Source organism: Opisthocomus hoazin, chromosome 20 (genome assembly GCF_030867145.1).
Source record: "Opisthocomus hoazin isolate bOpiHoa1 chromosome 20, bOpiHoa1.hap1, whole genome shotgun sequence".
NCBI lineage: Eukaryota > Metazoa > Chordata > Aves > Opisthocomiformes > Opisthocomidae > Opisthocomus > Opisthocomus hoazin.
Window position 1 is genome coordinate 9,959,136 of NC_134433.1, and position 26,321 is coordinate 9,985,456.

The 26,321-nt window shown below is 58.7% G+C and overlaps 1 protein-coding gene across 1 annotated transcript; it reads left to right on the forward strand.

Annotated features, from left to right (window-relative positions):
* Positions 1-10,571: 10,571 nt before the first annotated feature.
* SSC4D (scavenger receptor cysteine rich family member with 4 domains) lies at positions 10,572-21,654 on the forward strand. The gene is made up of 10 exons (XM_075440109.1): positions 10,572-10,689; positions 13,443-13,478; positions 14,274-14,579; positions 16,209-16,280; positions 16,642-16,956; positions 17,887-17,967; positions 18,218-18,295; positions 19,404-19,715; positions 20,208-20,285; positions 21,338-21,654. Exons 1-10 carry the CDS (start codon positions 10,572-10,574, stop codon positions 21,652-21,654), a joined length of 1,713 nt encoding a protein of 570 aa, XP_075296224.1.
* Positions 21,655-26,321: the final 4,667 nt, after the last annotated feature.

Below are 26,321 nucleotides of genomic sequence, written 5' to 3' on the forward strand. Positions count from 1 at the left end.
CGGGGGGGCGGGGGAGTGGGAGAGGGAGTGGGAGCGACGATGGGTGTGAGAGTGCGTGCGTGGGTGTGAGTGGGTGATAGCGGGTGTGAGTGTGTGAGTGTCAGTGACAGTGAGTGTGAGTGACTGGGTGAGAGAGCGTGTGAGTGTGACACCAGCTGATCCCCTTGAAGGCGATGTTGGAGTCCTGGGTGGGCCATGGCTGCCCGGAGCCGGGTTCAGCCGGGGATCGATCAGCTGCTCAGCTGCAGCCTGGAAGAGAGGGATTTTCAGTTTCGTTTACGTCCCCGTAAATCAGAAACAGCCCCCTGAAGGCTGCTGCCGCGCTCGCTGTCCGAGCGCGCGATGAGGGCTGTCACGTACAACGCCCGTGCGCAGCGGGTAGCTCCAACGATCGAGCGCTGCGCCCTGCCAGCTGCCCGCTGCCCCCGACCAGACCCCTCGCAAGAGGTGTGTGCTTATTTAGAGATCGCCTTCGTTCTGGAAGACGTGCAGGCGGGTGGGTTGCTGCTTAACCCTGGGTTAGAGGTAGGGCAGACCCCACCTGGGCTTTCCCCTCGAGGGCTGCTTCAGAAGTCATCACCCCCCAGACCTTTCAAAACCGGGAGGCGTTCACCAGTCCTTATCAAAACGACTTTAAACTTCCCCGGACTTTACACCCAGCGGGACGGATTCACCTGCGACGTGCCATGGGGCACCTGCTCCCGACGCGCTCCAGAAGGCTTGTGAAAATGCAGCACTTTACGCTAACACTCAGTAATTATACTGAAATGCCATCTAGAGCCACCTTACACCATAGGCGTGGAGGAACACCATAAAACTCCGCTTCCTGGGTTAAATACCCAGGACTCATCCTTACAGAGCTCCTATAGGGTCAGTTTTCTGCTTACAGAAAATGTCAGGCGCTGAGCACATCGCCACTGCAGCTGCGGCAAAAATCCCCCGGAGCTGCATCTCCCTGCAGCTCAGCCCCGTATGCAAACGCCCAGATTTCTCTGTTCCAGGATGGATGAGACTGTCACGTACTTGAGTTCAAAATACTCACAAAGTACTAATAATTGCCAAATGTGATTGATAGCCTGCTTGTAATACGTCTGTTTAAGCAATAAGTTCCACATTCACGACTCAGGTGCTTAGAATTCCTGTCTCCTCTGGCTGTCGTAATGAACCAAAGAGCGATGCGAAGGGTTTTTTCCTTTCTGCCTCAATACACACAAGCCTGAAAAATAGATTGGTACTCTTCACACAGCCGTGCCAGGAGCAGGTTCTGATCTGCGTGGTGGCACAGGTGGGCAGGCGTTAAATGTCCTCTGATCCTACACAGGAGAAGTCTTCAGGGAGAATGGAGGATGGCGAAGCACAGATTATATCGAGCCTGGCAGAGCTACCCGGTGTGACTGGAAGATGAAGAGGTGTTGCAGGTGAGGAGCAAGGAGTCCTGGCTGATGAGAGAAGCTGGGCGAGGGCTTTGGACGACACTACAGGGTCTGAAGGCTGATACAGATGAGGACTGCAGGGTGTCTACAGCATTATGGAAGAGCAGAGGTGCCCTGGGTGTAGCTACCGGGAGAAGGGAAGGGCTGGACGATGGGGAAAGACCAGCCAGGTGGTGGCTGAGCTGTGGGAAGGATGTAGAAGTGCATTGGATTTATTTTATTTTTATTAATATATTTTATTATTTATTTTTGAGCTGGGATTCATGAGCAGATCTGCTAGGACATCTTGCATCAGGGTGCATGGAAGGCTCTGCGGGGCACGGTAGATGGCTGAGTTATCCCATCTCAGCACCGCAAGCGCTTTGCTGGACCTCAGTCCTCCTCATACCTCCCCCTCACTTGTCCAAGCCACAGCTGTATGCCATGGGGGTCCCACACACTGCAAGGGGTCAGCAGGGCTGAGGCACCACCACCTACAACACAAATCCTGGGCCTGACCAACAGCCGAGACCACCAGACCCCGCTGCACAGATTCCTTCAACTATTTTGCGTGAGGGTGGCTGTAAAGATGCTCGATGCTCTTCGAGCGTGAAAGGTGAACCTCCATGTCCAGCCCTCCCTATGGACCCTGTCTGTTCTTTACAAGGACCTCATGGTCCACACTCCCTGCAATAATATTGGATATGATATTTGATATGAGTTCTGCCCTGACGATCCTCAGAGTTGGACATAGTCCCTTATGCTTTTTTTCATCTGGATCCCTTATTTCCCGCGCTCACACACAGCAACCACCTTCTCTACATTCTCTCAAACCAGTTTGCAAAGCAGCGAGTCCTCCAACATAGGATCATCTTCTGTCTGAGCCGTCCGCACACGGGGGTATCTAGCCAAGTCCTTGTCTTCTCCCTCTTTCTTTTCTTGCAGCAAGGCTGGGAGGCAGTCGAATTAATTTCTCCATGGCTGCTCCGTCTCACATGTTTTTGACTCCAGGTCCTACGCTCATGTATATCAAACCTGCTGCTTGAGGCGCTGTTAAATTGCCAGGGCTGGCCTCGTGCTCTGGGGAACAGCCCGGCCACTTAGAAACCTGTCTGCCCAAGCTATGCCGGGGTTGCTGCGGCACTCGGAATTCACAGCCCACTTGATTTCAGATTAATTTCCCTGAGCAGACAAACCCAAAGTGACAGGAATTATGAAGAAATTCCTCTGCAGGCAGAGGATAATAGGTGAAATTTTGCTTCATTTTCCTCTGCAGCAGCTGCTGCTGGTCCCTGCCAGGGACTGATTAGACAAAGCAGAGATGGGATCTGTAACAGCCATCCCGCGCTTACTGGGTGACCTTGCTCTCCGACACCTGGAATTTGGCTGCTGAAGGGGACATGTCCCTGGCCCCTGCAGGTGTGGGAGATGCTCTGTGAGCTCTGCTAACCTCCCCGCGCCCCACTGCCTGCCTGCTCCAGGGAAATCACAGATCCATGAATGGTTTGCTTTGGAAGGAACCTTTGAAGACCACCTAGTACAATCCCTGGTCATGGGCAGGGACATCTTCCCCCAGATCACGTTGCTCCAAGCCCCATCTAACCTGACCCTGAACACTTCCAGTGACGGGGTATCCACAGTTTCCTCTGGGCAACCTGTTCCCGTGTCTCACCACCCTCGTCATATAATATTTCTTCCTTATGTCCAATCTAAATTTACCCTCTTTCACTTTAATCCCCTGCCCCTTGTCCTGTCACTGCAGACCCTGATAAAAAGTCTATCTCCATCCCTGCCTTTGAAAAATCCAGCCAAGAAACTGGCAATGCTGAGTCCTTTGGGTTGTGCTTTGGCTGTCCTCACCTCACCATTAGTGCTAATTACGGACAGCCCTCTCCTTGCTCTGCCTCTTGCCTGCTCTGACTATTGCTGGGGCCCCCCAAAGCCAGCAGGTCCCCAGGGCTGGCACGGTCCAAGCTTCGCTCTCTGCCCAAGCCCATGGCCTCTCCAGCTGCCTCCAGCCTTTCTTCCTGAAAGTGCGTGCCACCTAGTGCACACTCCGCCATGCGGCAGCCGAAAACGCGATCCGTCCCTCCGCATGATCCTTTCTGGATCAACCTGGACTAGATGAATCTTTATAGGTCTTTTCCAACCCAAACTATTCTATGATTCTAAATGTCAGGCTTGGACACGGCATCTCCATCCCACGCAGGTTCCCACACTGGCAGCTGGCAATGTCCACCCTGTCTGTCCCCATGCCGGTCACCACTTCTCCATTGCACGCTTCGGAGCGGTTCGAGCCCTCTCCTCTTGATTTCAAAGCAGGACGCTGTGGCTGCAGCAGTCCCATCTAACACCAGTAATGCTTCAGCAGAACTGGGCTGCCCGTATTCCCCGGTGCTGGCCGACGCAGGCAGGGAAGCCACCGGGTGCTGGTCCCAACAGACAAGTTGTATACAAGCGGCTGTTGTCCCAGAGCATCCTGCTGCCGGGACCCCAGAGTGGGGTGAGGTCTCACCCCAGAGATGTAAGATGTCATGAGAGGAGACACAGAAAAGGGAGGGAGTTATGGGCATACCCTCGCGAGTGCCTTAGCTGTGACCGATCTGGGTGATTGGAGGGACCCAGCTCCCTGTTTCCCAAACCCTCTTCCACCCTACGGTCCCTCCCTGCTCCCCAGCAGGTCTGGACGCCGGCTGGAGCCCGTGGCATGGGTTGGCTGCCCAGCTCAGAGCTGCCTGTCAGCGCCGCGTCCTTGGGCTGCCCTTTGTCACCTGGCTGGGCTGGTTTCTGCAGCACGTTGGTCAGGAAGCAGATTACAGGGAGGAACAAAGGTGATTTTGTCCGGGGAGGGGATGGGTACCTCTCCCTGAACTCCAGCTCGGTGCAGCTGAGGGCTATGCTGAGCCTCTTCGGGGGCTGCAGCTGCCCTTTCCGCAGCCCTGCCCTTCCTTTGGTACTTACCAGCTGCCAGAAAATACGTTAAAATTAGCACTTGGGTTACCAAATAGCACAAAGGTGTGCTAGGGCCACAACTCCAGTGGCACTGAGGCAGGGCTTGACACCAGGGGAACCGAAATGCTCTCGTACTGCCCTTATGGTTGCCCAGGGAAGCGGTGGGGTCACCATCCCTGGAGGGGTTCAAAAAATGTGTAGGTATGGCACTTCGGAACATGGTTTGGTAGGCCTGGTGGTGATGGGTTGATGGTTGGACTTGATGATCTTAAAGGTCTTTTCCAACCTGAATGATTCTGTGATTCTCTGATGCCTGCTGGTTTTGGCTGCAAGAGCTCCTCTCCTGGGACCCCACGGCGCAGGGTCCCATCCGCTGCCCATGCCCTGGAGCAGCAGAAGGAGTGGAGGAAGGCATGGCAGGAGGGGAGGCTCCATCCCGCTGCAGGCACAGCATCCTTGGAGCTGGGTCTCCCAAAAACACAGGCGGCAGCAGGAAGGAAACCCATAAATACCCGGTGAGTTAGCTCAGCAATCAGCAGGGGAAACCGCTCGTTCATTGTAAACCAGTTAATGGCTCGCAACAGCAACCGGTGTCCTGAGGAACAGCCCCGGCCTTTCCTCCTGCCAGCAAAAAGATGCCTGTTGTTTCAGCTTGTGGCTTTTTTACGTGACACCAAGCTCTTCTTCTAAATCACCGACATATCTCCTGGCAATGGGGTAGCACATATAAATGGGTTTATCTCTCCTCTCGGTATTTTCCCAGCTAATTGAAAAGGGAAATCTGTTTTTTTTTTCCTGGAGGCTCCACGTTTTCTGCAGATGTGTGAGCCACGATTTTTCCCCAGCTCCCACCCATGACCAAGCTGCTGTGGAAGCCACCCACCCCACCGCTGTAGGAAGCTGTGGCAGATGCTGAGGGCACGTGGGCATGGCCCTGCTCAGCCCTGACCCCTCCAGAAGCCGCTCTCCCATGAGCATCACCGAAGTCCCTGAGTGACTAGGCAGCAGGATCATCACGAACACACAAAAAGAACTTTTTTTCCTGGCAAACAAGAGAACAGCCTTGCTGCCCGGTGGAATTTTATAATTAGCCTTTCTTATTTGTGGCTGTTCCTTGAATAAGGCTGGCTGTGTTTTCTCCTCCTCGGAGCGGTGTAAGCCCGTAGTCTGGTACTGCCAAGCCACTCAAAGCACATGCAGTAGCGATGTAGACACGGAAAATATCTGAGATGCTGCTCAAATGGCTTGAGATATCATGGACAGGGCGGAGAGCATCTTCGGGCTGCTGACCTTACTCCTGCGTGTTTACGTTTAGGGAGGTTTGCGTTCCTGGTGTTCAAAGTCTGGATGTGGATCGATGCTGAAGCTGATGATTTCCAGCCTGCGGGTCCTGGCAGCTAGCCTGGATGGCGGAGAGTTTGTCAAAGTTTAGGCAAAACAGACTTAAAAGGCACCTTTGAAACTTGCGTTTGCGAGCTGGCTAATTAGAACTTTGCTGCTACCGGGAAATAAAAAGTAAATGCCTAATTGCTAATTACTGAATCTCTACAAGAAAGTACTGGCAGATGGGTAGCCATGCAGTTAGTGACAGTTGTAGCCAGAGCCTGCTTTGTGCTGAGTTGAAACACAAAGTTCAGTCATTTAAGGGAATTTAAGGGTCTGGGTTTTGTGTGGGAGCAAATGAGCAACGCAGCAGCAAGAGCAACTGCTGCCTCCTGCGAAAGCGAGGGCAGGAATCCTGTTGATCACAGGATTGACTTGTTCAAAGCCAAAAAGGACTTCAGACTCCTAAAATTGCTGGGGAGCTTAAGAATTCACAAGACTGGGAAACTCGTTATGTTTGGGGGTCCTTTTTCCTTCGACTTCAAGGCTGCTGAGACCCAAGAGTCTCGCATTGTCAGACTTTTACTTGCAATGATGGTTAAAATAGTTAAAAGGCTATAATGGTTAAAAATTATTAAGTGTACACTTTCTTCTAAGATAAAGAAAGATGCCCCGGTCAGGAGCTGAAGAAGACAACATGAATGTGTAGCACAGAAGGTGGTGGAGGTGGGTGGGAAAGGCTTCCAGCCCTGAGGTGTGGGCATGCCTCACCACGGGCTGAGACCGCAAGGACGTGGCAGGCCTCTCTGATGTCCTCAGCAGAGCTGCCTTGGATGGCCGGGCAGGATAAATCCTGAAATAAAGGACCTCTGAAGGCATTTTCTTGCCCAGGAAGAGGCAGGGAGGACCATGGTTTGCAGGAGGAGTGGGGCTCCTGGCAAGCGGTCCCCAAGTCCCCTGGGCAGGGTGGGAGCCTGGGGATCGTCCCCTCCCACTGCACCCCTGTGCTGGCTCAGGCATCGACCGAAAGATTTCCAGCCAGATGGTTATTGTTGGCTTCCTCTCCAGGTGAGCATTCAGAAAGCCAAGGAGGGAGGTGGGAAGGAGATGAAAAGCCCAAATCCTCTGAAACAGCTTCTCCCTTCCCCTGAGGCGTAACCCACGCCAGCACCCAATTTAAGGATGTGTCCCTGCCCACCTTCCTGAAACCCGAGCCATTCCCTCCCCGCCATGTCTCCTTAGAGGTCTTCCCTCTCTTCCTCCCTCCCTCCTTCTTCTTCCTCTTCTTCTTCCCCCTCCTCCTCCTCCCTCTCTTTCTCCTTTGCTTTCAGGATGTTCTGCCCCAGGATGGGACGCAGGGCTGCCGTCCTGCGCTAGAGCTGTAACCCAGCAGTCAGCAGCCACCATCCAGCCCCAAAGGTGCAAAGAGAAGACGGGCTGGAGCAGTTCGGTTGATGGATGAGATCCTTTCTATCTTCCTTTTTTTTGTCTTTTTTTTTTAATTTACTAAGCAAAATCTCACCTCAAGAAAAAAATCCTGCCTTATCTCCTTCACCTCTCTCCTGGGATAAGAAGGAATATTCATTTCAATAATTATTTTTAAAAAAATTTAAATTAATTAGCCAGCTCTTTCCTTTACTTCAAAAGAGAATAGTTATTTCTGGGATTTGATATACCCATCTTTATACTGGACAGAAAATACCAAACAGGTATGTGAATTTCTGATGCTTTTCTTCAGGTCAGCGTGGTAATTACAAATAACGATCTGATGGGGCGGTGGTGGCTGAAGGACTGTGATTTCTCATTAAGTTGTTTGAATAATTGAAAAGTGGAAGAAGTGACAGCTTCTTCTAGCAGGGGGGTCGGCCCAGCCACGGCCAAAGGGGACCAAAAGAGACCAAAGGGGGACCAAAAGAGACCAAAGGGGGACCAAAAGAGGACCAAAGGACCCGTGGGGTCTCATGTCCGGGTGGGAGAGGGGAGTTTTCACCGAGGGCAGAGAGCTGGTTGGGCACAGTGTGTCTGCTGGGCTGTCTGTTACTTGGGGCGAAAGCAGGGGCTTTCTGCGCCCCACGCTAGAGCCGTGCTCCTGCCCTGTAAGTTTTGCATCGGACGCGGCGGTCAGCGCTGGTGTGGGATGGGGCTGGTACGGGGCTCGCTGCTCGTTCCGTGGATGCATGGCTGGGGTCTGTGTTACAAGACACCTCACAGCTTGAAAGACCTTCGTTCACAAACCTACATTCAGCAGCCCTCTGAAAGGGATGCTGTTCTTTGCTGTCATGCCACAATGGCTTATTATGGCTTAAAAGTAGTTTTTAATCTATGGACATTCTTAAAGGGCCCAAACACCCCTGGGTGCTAGGAAAGGGGGGTCAGTTGGCAGCCAAACCCCGAGCGTTGGGGTGAGGATGGAGAAGCGGGTGGAAAAGCGCAGGCAGAGAAGGAAAGCTGGGTTTTACCTTTTTGGGGACGGCCACGACGCAGCATTGCAGCAGTTAATGCCCGCTGCCGCCCTGCCAGGGAGCAGGAACGCGCTGGCTCCGGCACAAAAGTGGCCTGCGATGACAATGTCCCCGGGAGCAGGACGCGATGCAGGGGCTTGGCCGGGGCAGGGCAGCGGAGGGGCCGTCTGTCAGCCCTGCCCCACCGGAGAGCAGGGAGGGCCGGCGGGACAAAAGGGGACATTATTCAGTGCTGCAGGAGGCATGAATGGAGTATTGAAAAACACCACCTTAGAGAGTAGATGGGTTTCCATCCCCCATCGCTGTGCCGTCTGTCTGCTGGCGGGTCTCCTCCCGAGGCTTGGTCAGCGGGAGCCGAGCGGTGAGAGCAGGGAGGTGTTACGGGGCTCCATCCTGCACCTCCAGCACTGTGCCACCATCAGCCCTTACTGGTGCACACAGAAAGCCTTGGTCTGCCATCATCTCTCACTGGTGCAGGCAGCAAAGTCAAAGGTTTGGTCTGGAGACGTGAGAGCTCACCCATCCCGTGGTCTTGAGGGACCTTATGTGGGTGGACATGGGACTCGCATGTGGTCCCACCTAGCAGCTCTTCCCACCCCTTGCCTCCACGTCGGAAAACCAGGAGCAGGGAAAGGCTGGGTCAGGGGTTTCCACGGTGAGGGTATCTGGTCACTGATCCAGCAGATTTCGATGTCCTTTCCCATGTTTCTGACCATAAGCAGCTGCCTCTGGCAGCAGCAGTTGGGGCCCATCCTTTCAGGAGATGCTGCTGCTCGCGTGGGTTGGACGGTCTAATTTTAGGGCTCTGCTTAGCTGAGACTTCCAGCCCGGCTTTATAGCCAGCGTGTGAGAGCATCCTCACGATGGCACTCCTCCACCAGCGCACGCGGCCGGCCCAGTGCTGCTGTCAGGCCGGCTGCTGGGACCACTGGGACGTTGCTCTGGGTTCCCAGAGGCGTAAAAGAGAGCGGGATCATCCCACTCCCCAACAGGGTGCGAGCCCTACGGAGCTAGAAATCCACGGCTTCAGCAGTGAATTCTGAAGGGAGCAGTAAATGAAGGGGAAATGGCATCTTACGCTATTTAATCTCTCCCTCATTTTCTGCCTGACACTTCTCTGTTTGCTTTCCATCTAGTCCCCGTGGAGCTTGCGTCTCCACCCCCCAGGTGAATGAGGCTGTCCTGTCAGGCCCCAGGAATTTTTGTCTTCCCATAGAAATGCCTTTCCCTGCTTTTTCCCATGGGATGATGAAGAGCAGAGACAACGGTGGCCTCTGGGTAAAGCCCCCAGGAACATGTCAGTCGAGGCAGGGAGGTCTCGTGTTGGGTGGTTAGCGTGGAGGTCTTGGGGGCCATGGGTGGCCAGGGATTAGCACTGTCCAGGAGAGCTCTTGGCTGCATTACTTCATCACGGGCTGATGAAGCAAGATGGGTGCAAGGCACCGGACGGGACATTGTGGTAGCTCAGGTGCCAGATATAATCAAATGCTGCCTGGTGGGACCCCATGGGGACCCTAGCGCGGGCTGGGCACTGGGAAGGGCCCCTGGGAGCAGGGAGGCTGTGTCATCTGTGTAGCAGATCCCCTCTTCACACAGGAGGAGATGAACATGGTCTCCAGGATCTTGCTAGAGGAGAGCACCAGAGGGAAAGGAGCCAAGGCAAAGCAGAGCGTTGGCCACGGCTGTGTCCAGGCTGGGCTCAAGACAAGCTTTCACCACCAGCAGAGCCGGAGAAGCCTTGCAGGGGGGACATGGGGCGGGCAGCCTGGCTGGCGTGAAGTGAAACACCTTCCCTCTCCGTGGGGGTTGTGGGAAGTGACTTGCTGGAGTACCAGGTCCACACTGTGGTTTAGGAAGCACGTTTCAGGCTTGTGTGGATGGGGATTCCCAATTCTGCCTGGATTTACTGTGTCCCCCGCTTTGCCCGTGTGTGGCAGGGGGTATGTGCTATGTGTGTGCTGCTGTGCTCGTAACCTCCTGCAGAGGTAACAGAAGGACAAGCTCCACGTGGATGCAAACAGCACGGTTCCCTGAACGTCTTGGGGGCTGAAGACCCCGCGTGAGAGCTCCGAGGCTCAGCATTCAGGTGTCCTGTTGGGTTTGAGGTCCATCCTGCCTGTACGGCAGCCCAGCCCTGAGGCTCTTGCTGCTTCCAGGTTTGTCTCATGGGAGGGGTACGGCCCTGCAGCTTCATCTTGCCACTCAAAAAAATATCTCTTGTTCTCAATAAATCCAACCTGAAGAATTTTTCACATGTCTCCTGGTCACTGCTCCAGCAAGTGCCAAGGAGGGACTGGTTTGCAGGTCCTGTGTGGCCCTTGGTGGGGCAAAGGCTCTCCTGGCCCCCACCACTAACTGCTGTTGCATGTTTCAGGCACAACCATCTCCAGACGCCCATCTGTGGGAGGACCACAGTGCAGCGATGAGACTCGGTCCCTGTCCGGACAGCCGGCATGGGGCGGGGAGGTCGGACATCGGGCTGCTGCCTCTCTCCTTGATGCCAGCCATGCTCCTCCTCCTCTTCCTCCTCGGCCCCACAGGTGAGGCCCTGCGTGGTGTGGTGGTGGTGGGGGATTTTAGGCACCCACGATCTCCCAGCCTTGGCTTTGTGGGCAGGAGATTTTTTCCATGGAGAGCCATGAGCAGGAATGTCACGATGTCCCCAACGGTGCTCAGCACGCCCAAGTATGTAGGGAGCAAGTTCAGCTCTTATCTCCCACCACGACCTGTGCGTGATGGCGAGTTCAGCATCCAGGGCAGGCAGGGGGCTGGAGCAGGCAGCTGCCAGCGATGGGGCCGGCGCAGCTCTGAGCCCCAGAGCCGGCAGCGTTGCCGGGATGATGCTGATGGCCGAGGGATGGGAGCTGTGGGACCCGTCCTGCCGAGGTGATGGGTGGGATGAGCACCCATCACTGCAGACACTGGTCCCCAGCCACTCCTGGCAGGTGCTGTCCGGCCAGACTGGGAAGCATTTAAATCGAACTGGAAAAAGCCTTGCCTGCTCTCGAACGAGCGTACGCACGAGCGCTGCGGCAGCGTAATTATCCTGGTGCAACTTCATCAGTGTAATTACAGCCAGAGGTGGGTAGAACCTTCCTGCCTCAGCAAAACCCGGCCGAGACAAAGCCAGCCAGAAAGCAGGCAATTAAGGTGCAGTCAGACACCGTAATTGGATTAAATCAGGTTTTACGGTTCCCACCCCCTCAGCTGGAGCTTCCCGTCCCCCCCCCCCCCCCCGAGCTGCTGGTGGCAGCGCCTGCGCCCACAGTTGGGACGTGGGGACCCCGGGGAACCCCGGTGGCTCTGCCGCTGTCCCCTGCACCGCCCGGCTCTCCTCTTCGTTAACGGGCATGGCTAAGTCGCTAACGAAAGGTGGTTTGTTCTCCCATTTGGTGGTTTTACGCAGCTCTGTGCCCTGAAAGGGAAGGTGTTTACCTGAGCTAGTTCTCCTCTTTTTTTTTCGGCTCTCTGAAGCTGGATCAGAGAACCGTGGACGGCGCTCTCTCTTTTCCAAAAATGCCGGTTTCCTCTCGTTCCTCATTAATGTGGACATACCAGGCATATTTTTTCAGGTGTCTCTTGACTTTGCTGGAGGATGCTCTCAAATGAATATTTCAGAGCTTTGATTTTGACTTAAAGGGTGATGAATGCTGAATATTTAACAAAGTCCTTTTTATCCACTGCTTTTTTGGCACTGTGGGCTAGGTGTTAAAAATCAATACAAACCAGGATCAAAAGCTCTTCCTAAAAAGCCTCGCGTCTCCAGGTGTTTGGTGCAGAGGTGATCCAAATCACCTCTCTCCTGTTACCCAGCCCCCGGGGCTGCTGTGTCCTTCCCTGTCCTCTCCTTCAGCGAGCCACCCTCCCTGCTCGCTTGGTCTCACCTGTTTAATCCCCAGCGATGCTGGCATCGCAGCGTCGCCGGCATCACAGAATCAGTTTCCAGCCTGCCTGGGTCCAGCTGGGGTGGCTGGAGAGGGCAGCAGCTCCTGGCCACGGATGGAGCTCCCCGGCTGCTGTTGTCCATCCCAGTGTCTCGCTCCCTGCTGCTGCTCCTCACTACAAGCAGGACACTGAGGGGCTGGAGCATGTCCGGAGAAGGACAGCAAAGCTGGGGAGGGGTCTGGAGAACAAGTCTTATGAGGAGTGGCTGAGGGAGCTGGGGCTGTTTAGTCTGGAGAAGAGGAGGCTGAGGGGGGACCTTATCGCTTCTACACCTACCTGAAAGGAGGGTGTAGTGAGGCGGGTGTTGGTCTTTTCTCCCAACTAACTAGCGATAAGATGAGAGGCAGCAGCCTCAAGTTGTGTCAGGGGAGGTTTAGGTTGGATATTAGGGAAAATTTCTTTACTGAAAGAGTGGTCAGATATTGGAACAGGCTGCTCAGGGAAGTGGTGGAGTCCTCATCCCTGGAAGTGTTCAACAAACGTGTAGATGTGGCACTTCAGGACATGGTTTAGCAGGCGCGGTGGTGTTGGGCGGATGGTTGGACTCGATGACCTTAGAGGTCTTTTCCAACCTATGATTCTATGATTCTATGATTCCTGCCATCAGGAGATCCCCAGTGAGTTTCCTGTGCCAGGCAGGATTGGTTTTCCTCATTCCCATCTCACTCCCTGAGTTTTCGATGGGGAGATGGGGCACGGGGCCAGAGGATGCGGGAGCTGCCTGGGGCCCACAGTGAGTCAGCGACAGAGCCAGGGAGACAAGAAGGTCCCCGAGACCCAGCCCAAGGCACGACCCACCCAGGGCTGCTGCTGCCAGCCACCGGCTCCGTCGGAGGAGCTGCTGGCCGAGACGATGGGATGGGGAGGAAGGAGAAGGGGAAGGAAAAGTCTCCTCCTGTCTGAGAGCCAGCAATGCCCGTGCCAGCCGGGGAGCGGCTCGCTCTCGGGGAGCTGGTGAGGGCAGCCCGCGGCACCCCTCGGCCATGCTTCATCTCGGGGAGCTGCACGAGCCCAGGTGGAGCGGGGCTGAGGGCGAGGGGACACACAGCTCACCCGGTGCTCGGAGCACAGTCCCACCGCAGACCCACAGTCCCTCACACCACGTGCTGCTGCCTCGGCTTCCCCACCCGCAAAGCAGACGAAGTGATGCCCTGAGCCAGGCTGTTTCTTTTTCCCCTCCAAACCTTGCGTCTTTGCAGAAAAGGGAAAGCTCTGGGGGGCTGCAGGGTCTTGCCGGTCCCTGCCATGCCCACCCACATCCCTCTGCCGTCATCCTCTGAGCTGCATCCCTCCTCTGCTCGCTGCGAGGACGCTGGGGAGATCTGAACCCTTGGCTTCTCCCTTGCAGGCACCACCTCCGAGCCCGTGCTGTTGCCATTCCCAGGTGAGATTCTTCTCTTCAAGCCTCTTTTCTCTAGGAACCCTGGTAGTTGAAAAAAGGATTTTTTTTTTCAAATGGGGTTTGGGGAATTTCAAAAAAGAAGCATATTGATTTGGAACAAGAAGTGGCAACAAAATGCTAAACTTCTTTTACAGGAAGGAAATAGAGATTCTCTATTATCCCTGTTCCACTTCTTATCCCGAGAGGGGAATTCTGCCACCCCCAGCTGACCCCCTGTCCCTGCGCCATTTGTCATGCCCAAGCGAGTAATTCTCTCGACAAGGCAGGCCAGGGGCGCCTGCATGCCTGCTCCCCATCGCCAGCAGCTTGAGAGATCATCTCCATCCCACCACCTCCCACGTGGGACCAGCTCCAGATGCGTTCGTGGAGGCTGATAAGAATTAGCTAATGGCATCTCGTCACTTGTCACCTATCGCATGTCATCACATGATGCGGCGTGTCTGCTTTCCTCTTCTCCCGTTGGGTTATTGCCCAGGCCATTAGTAGGCGAGATGATGGGGTGATGGTGCATCTCATTTATGCAGAGATGTGTTGAGTCTTCTTGTCCTCTGCTTCCAGCAGATGAAGACAAGCCCATGCCCCACCATCAGATTGGTAGCACCAAGCCAACAGCTGCCTTGTGCTACAGCGAAGGGTCACTGTTTTCTTTAACAAGCAGAGATTTGGTGCAGAGAGGGCTCCTGCCCTCCTCGTAACACCCACCGAGTGTTTGTCACCTCCCGGTCCCGGCGTGGGCTTGTTACCTGCTGACGGACTTCTCTCTGCCCGTGCTCCCAGAGATACGGCTCGCCAATGGGCCCAGCCGGTGCCAGGGGCGAGTGGAGATCCTCTACAACGGCTCCTGGGGGACGGTCTGCGATGACGACTGGGACATTGTGGATGCCAACGTGGTGTGTCGCCAGCTGGGCTGCGGCCACGCTATCACCCTCCCGGCTGCCATGACCTTCGGCCAAGGGAGCGGACCCATCTTCCTGGACAACGTGGACTGCAAGGGCCAGGAGGCAGCCTTGAGCGAGTGCTGGAGCCACGGCTGGGGCATCCACAACTGCTACCACTACGAGGACGTGGCTGTCGTATGCAACGGTAACGGGGCTGGGTTCCTGGGGGCGAGAAGAGCGGGGGGGTGCCTGTGGTGCTGCAAGCCCTGGTGTCTGCAGATGTCTTGAGGGAGCCCACAGGTTGTACCTCAGAGGCTGTTCCTCTGAGCCTTCATCATCCAAACCTCCTCCACAGTCTTCCTCCACCCCTTTCCTCAATCCAGGTCATCTCCCAGCTCAGCATGCTGGTGCTCCATAGGGTGACCAGCCTGGTTGTTTCTCCCCGTCACTCCCATCTCAGGGAATCTGCAACCTCTCCAGCATGATCCCTGAGGAAAGAGCACAAGCCCACCCACGCTCCTGCCTCTGAGTCAGCCGCTGCCCAACTGCTCTTTCCCCTTTTGACTTGCCTTGCTTTGAACTGCTGAGTTTGTCAGTAGGAAATGTTCCTAAAGGTGAGAAAAGCAGTGGAAAGCGTTTGAATTCGGCATGTGAAAGTGGAACGGCTCCGTGCTGACCTTGATATACCCTACACGTTCCTCCGGCACAGCCATGTAGCATTTGCTCACCAGCCATGCATCAACAACTGTTAAACGTGAGGCTGTGCAGAGCCAGGGGTCGGCCATGGCTGCAACTGCTCGGTGAATCCCTGCGTCCTGCAGAAGCAGGGCTTGGGAAGGGAGGGCTGCTGGGTTGGCTGGTGGGTTGGACCAGCAGCAACCAGAGAGAGGAGGTCGTGGATTGAGCAGGAACCTCAAGTCAAGGCACTGCTGGAGGGGAGAGGTGGAAGAACTGAAGAAAGAGGTGGGGGAGATGGGTCTGAGGGCAGAGGACCGCCTTGAGCCCTTGGGTATTTGTAGCCTGGGTAGCGAAGGAGACCAGGAGATGCTCTGGGGTGCCTCTCAGAGGAAATGCAGGACTTCGACCCAAGCACCAGACTCCTAGGGAAGGTTCTCCCACCCGTCCTGTGTGGAAGCTTTAAAGAGCCAGCTTGCTGTTTGTTGTGGTTGTGAAGGAAAGCATGGAGCCCACCAGCTCTTTGCCGTGTCGGTGGCCTGGGCTGCCCAGGATGCTTCCTGCAGCCTTTGGGCACGTGTGTGGCCGGCTATGGGACCGTTCGGCTCTACTCCCATCCAGCTCCCCGCACCACCCTCAGATAATTTCACCAGCCCAGGAGAGGATCTGGGATAAGATGGGCAATATGGTAGCTTGAAACTACACTGTTAGCAAAAGAAAGATAGGTAAAAACAGCAGGAAAATCAAAATATTACTGTTTTTTTCCTATATATATGCCACGACTTTGAATCCAGACCCCATGACAGGTGGGAGCCTGACTCCTGACAGCTCAGCACAGCGTTGCGATTCAGTCCAGGTCCCTGTGCCATGCCGCCGGGCTCAGCTTCCCACCACGCCAGCAGCCAAGGTGCTGGCTCCATCCGCCTTGCTGCACCTACAGCTGGGCAGAGAACTCTGGCCAGGGCAGGGCGGTGGAGCTGCAGACCCCTCTTTCTCTCCCAACCCTTCTTTCTTTCACCGTTGGGGCTGGTTTGGTGCAAACCCTCTTGCTCTCCGTGGTGTGTGCTTGTGCCCGAGCCGGGGGAGCGGCGAGGCGGGCAGCGGGCAGGACACGGCTCGTGGGCAGCAATGGATGCCACCTCTCTGCTTCCCTTCGCAGAGCTCTCGCCCACGCAAGCCAGCGAAGGACCGACGAGCAGGACCCTCACAGCCTCGCTACAGGACGGGGAAAGTAAGCTGCTCGGCCGTCGCTTGCGGGGCTGGGAGAGAGCAGTGTCCCCCACCCTCCCACCCCCCACCTGTCACCCGCTGCCCCTCCGTGAAGCACCCTGACTCTCCGGCTCTGAGAGGCAGAGCCCTGGGGACCCCATCGCTGCGCCGGCCACGGCCAAACCCTGTGCCAGAGGTTCACCAGGGCTCCCATCAGCCAGGCTGCCCTAAAGCTTCGCCCCTTCCCCGCAGTTTCTCACCCAGTTTCTTTGCTGCCCTGGGCACTGCCGGGTGCGGGCTCGGTGGCATCGCCGTGCCGTGGCATGCGCGGTGACCTCCTGGGGAAAGCCACGTCCTTCTCACCGCCTGGTGCCACCCTCCAGGTGACGGCAGCATCCGTCTGGTGAGCGGGACCGACACCTGCCGAGGCCGGGTTGAGATCTTCTACCGCGGGAACTGGGGCACCGTCTGCGACGACGACTGGGGGCTGAGCGACGCCAGCGTGGTGTGCAAGCAGGTGGGCTGCGGCCAAGCCCTGGAATACAAGAGCAACGCCTATTTCGGCTACGGCACTGGGCACATCCTCCTGGATAACGTCAACTGCGACGGTAGCGAGCCCTTCCTCTCCGCCTGCTACAGCCTCGGCTGGGGCATCCATAACTGCGGGCACCACGAGGATGCTGGGGTCATCTGCACAGGTACTGGGACAGAACATAGCCTTCAGGGCTGTCCCCCGGGGCGGGAAAAGATCCAGGGACATCCTGGTCCCCAAGGAGAAATGGCCTCAGAGAGATGCTGGTGTGCCCAAGGTCAGGCAGGGACCCGGGCTCTCCGCGGCGGGAGCATCCTTTCTCCTTATCTGCTGTCACCCTGGTGCCCCGGAGCAGGCTGCGACACCGCGCCGAGAGCCTGGGACCCGGCCCGAGCAGCGATTGGCAAGGGAAATGCATCTGCCTGCCTGCCACTTCCCCGCTCTGCCGGCTGGAAAGCGAGCTGCCCGCGTCCGGAAGGAGCGCGCGGCTGCCAGGGGCCGGCACGCTGCCAGGCCCGGCCTGCCTCCCCCTCCCCTCCCCAAATGACATATTGCTGCCGTTCTCCGCTGATTACCATTCATAATGTTAATAATCCCCCTGAATTCCCTCGTTATCACGGCTAATGACGGGAGCACCCAGTGCCGGCGCTTTCCCTCTCCCACTCTGACCGAACAAAGAGGCTGATGCCGGAGAAAAGGGACAATTTTCTCAGGCTGGTCCTTTCCTCCCTAAATGTCCCCATCCCCTCTGGCACCTCGCCCGGGCACAGAGCCGATGGCACCACCACGCACGGCCCTTGCGTGGTGGGGCAGGGGAGAAACGAAGTGTTAGAGCTAACGAACCCTGCCTGATCAACCTCCTGGGAACGCGGAGAAGCGAGGGACCCCTCGGCACTGCAGGTGGGACCTCGGCGCTTGGGTTGGGCTGGAGAAGCACCATCTCCAGCATGTGGGCAGCAGGGTTGGCGGGGGGAACACAAGCCATCTCCCTCCCCGTCACCCTGGAGCACCCAGACCACTCTAGGTCTGCCTCCCGGAGTCAGCAAGTTCACAGCTACTCCCCTCGTGTCACCTCTGTCCCTCTGTGTCACCACAGGGCTGGACACGTCCACCATCACGTCCTTCACCACCTCGATGACCCTGGACTATGAAGAGACGCTCACCGCCACGGCCACAGGTAGGAGCCCATAGCCAGGGCTGGGGTCTCTCAGGGGGTGACTGAACCTTCTGCGTCCTCCCGTGACCCCAGCACGGTCACCTTGGGGTCCCACCGTGCGTCGGTGAGGCTCGGGGGGTGACGTTGCCCACAGTAGGATCTTGTCATGGGGTCACCACGGTGCTGGAGGCTCCTAGCTGTGACCAGATTGGGGGCAGCGGGTGCTGGAGGTGGACCCCCCAACGCCCACGTGTCCCCACGCTTGTCCCAGCAGCGACAGACAGCAGGGACCAGCCCTCCCAGGCCACTGAGGTGGTCACCACCGCCTTCCTCACCCTCGAGCAGGAAAGTAAGTGTGCAGACGCTGCTACTGCTGCAAGGGGCCCCCCGGCTCCACGTCCCTGGGGGGGTTACCCCATATCCCCAGGGCTCACCCCACAGCCCCGGGAGTTACCCCATCCTCCCAGGGGACCTTCTGCACCTCCTGAGTTTGCCCCATTCTCCCAGGGCTCATCCCACATTCCCAGGGGATCTCCGGCACCCCATGGTTCACCCCACGCTGCCAGGGCTCGCCCCACCCCACCAGGGAGCTGCCCCATGCCCCCAGGCTCTACCCCACCTCCCCAGGGCTCACCCCACAGCATCAGGGCTCGCCCCATGCCCCCAGGGCTCCTTCCATATCCCCAGAGGTTGTCCCACGTACCCAGAGCTCACCCTGTGCCCCCCAGAGTTACCCCACATCCCCAGGGCTCATCTATGTCCCCATGAGTTACCCCATGTCCCCAGGGCTCACCCCACATCCCCAGGGCTCACCCCATGCTGTCAGGGCATTCCTCCCATGCACCCAAGGGCTTCACCCCACATCCCCAGGGGATACTCTGTGCTCACAGTCACCCCGTGCTGCAAGTGGGTGACCCCCACTTCCCCAGGACTCACCCTATGTCCCCAGGGGCTCACCCCTTGCCCCCCAGAACTCACCCAATGCCCCCAAGATCTCACCGCACATCTCCAGGAGCTCAACCCACATCCCCAGGGCTCACCCCACGTCCCCAGGGCTCACCCATGACCCCAGGGTTTACCCTGTACCCCAGGGGCTCACCCCTTGCCCCCCAGAACTCACCCGATGCCCCCAAGATCTCACCCCACATCTTCAGGAGACCAACCCACATCCCCAGGGCTCACCCATGACCCCAGGGTTTACCCTGTACCCCAGGTGCTCACCCCACATCCCCAGGGCTCCCCCCACGCTCCCCGGGGGCTCACCCCCCACCCCCAGGCATTACCCTGTCCCCCAGGTGCTCACCCCATGCCCCCAGGGCTCACCCCACATCCCCAGGGCTCACCCCACGCTCCCAGGGGCTCACCCCCCTCCCGCGGAGGGTCATCGGGGGACATCGGACGCCCCGCGGAGCCCCGGTCCCCCCGGCAGCGTGCCTGTGCCGGGGACCCCCACGCAGGTGGCGGCGTGCGGCTGGCGAATGGGAACGGGAGCTGCCGCGGGCGGGTGGAGGTGCGGCACCGCGGCACGTGGGGCACCGTCTGCGACGACGACTGGGACTTCCCCGACGCCCAGGTGGTGTGCCGGCAGCTGGGCTGCGGCGCTGCCCTCGCCGCCACCGTCCTCGGCTCCTTCGGCTACGGCAGCGGGCCCGTCCTGCTGGATAACGTGGGCTGCGGCGGCGGCGAGGCTCGCCTGGCCGACTGCTTCCACCTGGGCTGGGGACAGCACAACTGCGGCCATCACGAGGACGCCGGCGTCATTTGCCGAGGTGAGAGCGGGAGCGAGCCCCGTGGACACCAGTTCCTGCCCGAGGGTCTTCCCTCACCAGCCGGGTGGGGAGGGGGGGTGGATGTGACCGCCTCGGGGTCCCCGGGTCTCTGCTGACGCCTGGCTCGGTGGCGTGGAAATCCAACGAGAGAACGGGTGTAGGGGGTATTTCGACTTCACTCAGGCTGGCTGTGGGAAATGGGGTCCCCAAAATGGGGTGGCAGGTGAATGTGTGCCCCCAGACCCTGGGGTTCCTCCTGCCCATGGGGTGACAGCAGTGGGCTTGGGTGCCGTGGCGTCCGGTGACGGAGCGGGGGTACCACCTCTGGTCTCTGCTTGTGCACCTTCCTGGAAGGACGGTGGCTGCACATCCCACCTCACACATCCCTGCATCCGTCCCCAGCCAGCCCCACGCTGCTGGGGGCTCTGACCCAGCCCTGGGGGGCACAGGGCTCCCCTGAGTCGCTTTTCCCACCCCTTCCCTACTGCCCAGGCGCTGATGATGCTGGAGACCATTTCCAAGAAGCCACTGCCACAACCACCACATCATCCCCGACCCGTCCCAAGGATGGTAGGTACCGAGGTATCACGGGGGGCGTGGTGCCAGCCCTGGGGACGCTCACCATTGGCACAGGGTGGTGTGGGCAGAGGCCAGCGGCTTCGGCAGTGCCTGGAGCACTGACCTGGAGCACCCACAGGAGAGGGAAAAGCCGTACTGGTGGCACCATTCAACTGTGGCCTCTCCTGGTGCTCCCAGGGCTGGCCCAGGCAGAGGAGGTGACAGACCTCAGGTGATGGGCTATTAGGTGATGGACCTCGGTGGGGAGAGGAGGTGATGGACCACAAGGCTGAGTCGGGAATGGAGTTTACTCTCTGTTCCTCCAACGCGAACACCCACCACGATGCTTTGGGGGTCAGCCCCAGCTCTGACGCTGGCGGAGCTACTGGAGAGAGTCCAGCGGAGGGCTGCGAGGATGATGAGGGGATGGGACCATCTCTCCTACGAGGAGAGGCTGAGGGAGCTGGGCTTGGTCAACCTGGAGAAGAGAAGGCTGAGAGGGGACTTCATAAAGCTGATAAATACCTGAAAGGTGGGTGTCAGGGGGATGGGGCCACACTCTTTTCAGTGGTGCCCAGTGACAGGACAAGGGGCAACGGGCACAAACTGAAGCTGAGGAAGTTCCAGCTGAACATGAGGAAGAACTTCTTCCCTCTGAGGGTGACGGAGCACTGGAACAGGCTGCCCAGGGAGGCTGTGGAGTCTCCTTCTCTGGAGATATTCCAGACCCGCCTGGACAAGGTCCTGTGCAGCCTGCTCTGGGTGACCCTGCTCCGGCAGGAGGGTTGGACTGGGTGACCCACAGAGGTCCCTGCCAACCCCGACCATTCTGTGATTCTGTGATTCTGTGATTCTGTGATTCTGTGATTCCCTGTGGTCACCCCCTCGTGCTCCTGCCTGTGCGGAGGCAGTGGTGGAGCCGTGGGGAGCAGCAGACATCTGCCCAGCCGCGGGGAGCTGGCCTGACGGGTACTGCTGTCCCAGGGCGGTGGCAGGCGGGGGAACAGGGGTGCAGTGATGGGGTGGGCACGGGCATGTCCTGCCTCACACCATCCCCTCTGCAGGGTCCCTGCGCCTGGTGAACGGCAGCCACCGGTGCGAGGGCCGCGTGGAGATGTTCTACCTGTCCCAGTGGGGAACGGTGTGCGACGATGCCTGGGACCTGTGGGACGTCAAGGTGGTGTGCCGGCAGCTGGGCTGCGGGCACGCCGTGGCGGCCTGGGGGGAGGCACGCTACGGCCGGGGCACCGGCTACATCTTCCTCGACAACCTCAAGTGCAAGGGCCACGAGCCCTCGCTGCTGCGCTGCTCCCACATCCTCTGGGACGTCCACAACTGCGACCACTCCGAGGACGCCGGTGCCGTCTGCGGCATCCTATGACCGCCCACCCGCCGGGACCCTCGCGCAGGTACGGGGGGACGGGGATGGTGGAGGGAGCTGGTGGCGATGCCCATGGAGAGGGGCTGAACCGTGGCTGCTGGGCAGGGACACTTGCTCCCTGCCTCAGTTTCCCCACTCGCCCCACGGGAGTGCCGGCTGTGCCCCCCAAGGGTGTTTGGGCTCTGGGGGTGGGAAGAGCCGGATGAAGACCGGGCTTGCTGCAGCTCCTAAAATACTGGCTGAAGCTTTGCCCCCTGAACTGCCCCTTGGAAATCTGGTTGGTTTCAGCCATTTCATATAAGAGACGAGGAGAGAAAAATGGATTTTCTGCTGTGAAAATGACGTTAGATTGTACTCAGAAAATGTAAAAAGGGGCTGAAATCAAAGCAGGATATTCCAGTGACTCTGCAGTGTTGCTGCTGTTCTGCAGTTTGCCTTGCAAGCTCCCCAGCAGTCTGAACACCAGGTTCTTCTTCCCATTTTGGCAGAAGAAATACCAAGTCCTCACCAATTTCCTTGCAGCAGCAACACAGGCGTTGGATCTCCCACCGCCCGCGACCCTGTCCCGCTTCGTGGCTGCCCAGTATTTCTTCCTCATGCCCATTTCACCTCCTGTTTCTTCCGCAAACACAACTGGGTTTGCAGAGAGCTCGGCTGAGATTTTCGTTCCCCCGGGAGCTTTGGCACAGCCAGTCCCTGCCCAAAAAAGCCCTCAGGGAGCAGAGAAGGACTGGGTTCCCTGCACCCTCCCCATACTTCCTCCCTCCTGCGTGGTCCAGACCAGCTCCGGCTGCTCGTTCCCGGGAGCTCCATGCTCCAAGGTGTCCGGCGCAGGCAGGGAGCTGGTAGACAGGGCAGGAGCAGATGGAAAACCATAGGGAAGACCCCAAATCCCTGCTGAGTGCAAGGGGAGGGCGGCGGCACTGAACCCAGGAGCCCAGTCGCTCCCCGGTGCCGTGCCGTTGGGGTAAAGGCTGTTTCCCTCCCAGCTCAGGCGGAAGGACCCAGCCTGCAGCAGCAGCCCCTTCACCGCCGGCCGTTTCTGATTTCTGACGGGACACCGGCAAAACGATCTCCGTGGTCTGGTGGACGGGGTGCGAGGGTGGGACAGGGCTCGCGGCAGCAGCGCAGAGCGGGTCCCGGCTGCTCCCTCTGCCGTGCTCACTCGCCTGTCCGTGCAATTCTTTTTTTAATAATAGATTGTGCATATTCCTGGGGTTTTTCCCCCGTTTTTCGTATATGTGTTTGAGTTTGTTTTGTGAATAAAGAAAAGCCCTTTGAAAGTGTGCTGAGACCTGACTTGTGTCCCTGCTACCCCCTCGAAGCCCGGTCAGGAGTGAGCACCTGGGGAACAGGCAATGCCCCAAGCCCGGAGGCGAGGGCTCAGCTCTTGCTGTTAAAATTTGGTGCAAATCCCTTGCCGACCCCCCAAGCTGCCCTCAATCCCCAGCTGGCTGGGAGCCGAGTCTGGACCCCTCCTCTCCCCAGCTCCAGGAGTACAGCCCTGACCCCCCCAGGCTCGGGGGGAGCGAGGTTGGGTCCGGCTCCGGCTTCATTCCCGGTGGGATTTGGCAGGGCTGCGGGGTGGCTGCTGAAGCGGGTGCGCTGCCGTTGTGCGGCTGCACGGGCTCTGCAGTGCTGACGGCAGTAAATCCGGCGCCGCTTGCTCACGACGGAGGAGCAGATGGGAAGGGAGACGGTCCTGGGAGCTGCAGCCCCTGCTGCTGCCCGTTGTGGCGGGGCTGGGGAGCGGGAGAGAGGGCTCCCCGACTCGGAGAGGCTTTTCCGCGCCCGGATGGGCCGTGGCGGTGGTCTGAGCAGTGGCGTGCTGGGAGACGGCATGTCCCAGCCGCCGGACCTCTGTGGACATCGGGGACATGTCCCCGAGCAGCTGCCAGGCTGGTGCAGGTCCCCTCAGGTGTCCTTGGCCCCGTGCTCCGGCAGCTGGCATCGGGCTGGCGTTGGCTGCCTCTCCACCGCTTCCCATGGGCAAGGCTTTCCCAGCACTTTGCTCCCAGCCCAGATTTCCACCAGTGGGGAAACTGAGGCACTGAAGCATCTTCCCGGCGGCCAGCTGGACGGGGGCTTGCTGGGACCCTGGGAGAGGGCAGGGAGGTGGCGTGTGAATAAAATCTCTGCTTTTACTGGGTTCCCAGGTCCTGCACGCTCGGCTGCCCACCCCACCGCCTCCTCACCCCCCCGTGCCACCCCCTGGCCGCCTGGCTCCAGGACAGCTGGGCAACGCCTGCGTCCTGCCGGGAGCAGGAGTGGGACAGGGCTGTCCCCGGACCCCCTGCAGCCCACGCCAGCTGGGGATGGGTCAGAGAGCGCTGTGGGCTCCACCAGCTTTGCCCCCTTTGCCCCCTCCTCCCTGTGGAGGTTGGGAGGGGACTGGTGGCCAGGAACTGCTCTGGAGGCTGCTGCCTCTTGGGTTGTCCTGGGGGGGGGATGGTGGGGCTGGATGGGTTTTCCCTGTTTTCCTTCAAGACTGTGCCTTGAGCCAGCAAGGCCGGGCTCGTTGTTGGTGTTACCCCACTCCCTGCTCCTCTTCACCTTGGGCTGGGAAGAGCAGGTCCCGCTCTCCCTGGGCTTCTTCTCCCTCCCACGACCTGGATTCTGGCAAGCAAAGCGCTTCCAGCCAGGAGACACAACAGCCTCCTCCCTTGTCTTCCAGCGTTGTCTCCTGCAGACAGGGCTTGGGATGCTCTGGGATCCACAGGGATTCCCTCAGACACCCCATGACCCAACTGAGCATCATCCCCACGGGAGCAGGGAATGACAGGCGGGGTGGGAGCAGGGTACGAACACGGGGGATGCTCTGGCCTGGAGCAGGGTACCAGCACGGGGGATGCTCTGAACTGGGAGCATCCTGCTGCGGGACCACGGCCAGGCTGCGGTGGCTGTGTGGGAGCCGGGAGAAGCCGCGGTGTCTGTCCAGCTCTTCTCCTCTTGCCGACGTCAGCTGTTTCCCGGCGCCTGGAGCAGCTGCGGCTCCACACTGGTCGATGCCATTGATTAGTTCCTCTCCCCATCCCTGGAGAGGGGATGGTGCTGGGGGCAGCAGGGGGGGAAGAATAAATATTTCAGCAGGCTCGGGTAAAAGCTGGGGTTATTTTGGGGCTGGGATTTATGGGCTATTAGGAATAAGGAATGAGTCTGTGCTGGGGAGAGGAGACCCATTAATCCAGGCTGAAGGAGCACAAATGAGCAAGGGGAAATGGAGGAGGCTTTAATTATTTCGCTGTGTTCCAGAATAATAAGCTGACTCTCCAGACGGCGTGGGGCTCAGGAGCTCTGCTCCCTGGAAGCTGGGGCAGGTGAGGGGGAACGCATAGTTAACCCCCCCCTCCCAGCTAGATGGGAAGTGCAGGGACGGGTGGGGGTCCCATTCTGGGACCAGTATGAGACCAGTAGAAGTAGTGTTGCTGGCTGGGACGTGGTATGGAGGATGAGCTGCTTGCCAGGGGAGGCTGCAGAGCATGGGGATGGCTGGAGGGGCACGTGAGTGGGTGCCTGGTCCCCGGGGTGCCCTTCCCGGGCTGGCCACCGCGCCGTGCCCCATTAAGGCAATCCCATCTGCGCCTGTAACCGGAGGAGCTGGACACCGGCGCAGGGTGAGTCACTGCTGGAGGCAGCCCTGGCCCGAAGAGCATCCCTGGCTCTGCTGTCCCCAGCATCACCTGGGTGACCTTGGGCTGCGCGCCGCTCCCCAGCTCACCATGCTCCCCCACTCTCCCTGCTGCCTCTGCATCCCCCCGCCTCCGTGCCTCAGTTTCCCTGGGAGAGTGGCCCTGGCTCACCCCTTGGCACCCTCAGGGAGCTGCAGGGATCTGGCCACCCCAACTGGGAGCAGGGGACACGGCTTTCCCCATGGAGGGCACCAAGGGACAGGTTCACCCCCACCGGTGCAGCCTGCCCCATCCCCTGCAGCCGAGGGTCCAGGGATGTGGGCACCCATGTGGCAGGGATGCAGGGCAGGGACAGCCTTGGACCACCTCCTCCTCCGGCGGGATGGCTGAGGACGAGGTCTCCCTGCAGCATCCCTGCAGCACAGCCCGCCTTGCTCCCTGGGGACATGGCCCAGGGTGCCAAGGTCACCCATGTGGACCGTGGCGGGGTGCAGGAGCCGCTCGCCGCACCCCACGCCGGGCAGCGTCCTCCTTCCCCACTCCTGCTGGGCCTGCCGCCGCGGCTCCCGCTGACGTCACCGCGCCGGAGCCAGGAGCTATTTTGGGAACTGCAAAGTCACTGGCGCAATTAGTCCGCTGGCAGAGGGATGGGGTGGCAGGGGGGACCGGGGGCCGGCGGCTCTCCACGCCGGCACCCCGCCATGCCGGGGGGCTGCGCGGCCGGTGGCCCACGGGCATCGTCAGACCAGCAACCCCCCTTGCGCCTGCACGTTCAAGGGCTCTCTCCGCCAGGGTAAACGGCCACGGTTGCAAATCCTCCCATCCATCATCTCCTCCTCTATGCCTCTATTTTTTATTTTTTTTAAATTTTATTTCGTTTCCCTGGCAGGAGCTGCCCCACGTGGGCTGCCGAACGCTGGCAAAAGGCAGCTCGCTGCTGCCTCGCTGCCATCGCTTGCATTTAGAGAGAGGCAGGAAAGAAATCAGCTTGGCAGCGATGCCAACAACGTGCTTCCCATGGCAATGCCACCAGAGAAC

Coding starts and splice junctions, on each gene's coding strand:
- SSC4D (XM_075440109.1), top strand. CDS start 10,572: ATGAGACTCGGTCCCTGTCCGGACAGCCGGCATGGGGCGGGGAGGTCG. Junction 16,281..16,641: donor CTCGCTACAGGACGGGGAAA/GTAAGCTGCTCG, acceptor GCCACCCTCCAG/GTGACGGCAGCATCCGTCTG. Junction 16,957..17,886: donor TGCTGGGGTCATCTGCACAG/GTACTGGGACAG, acceptor GTGTCACCACAG/GGCTGGACACGTCCACCATC.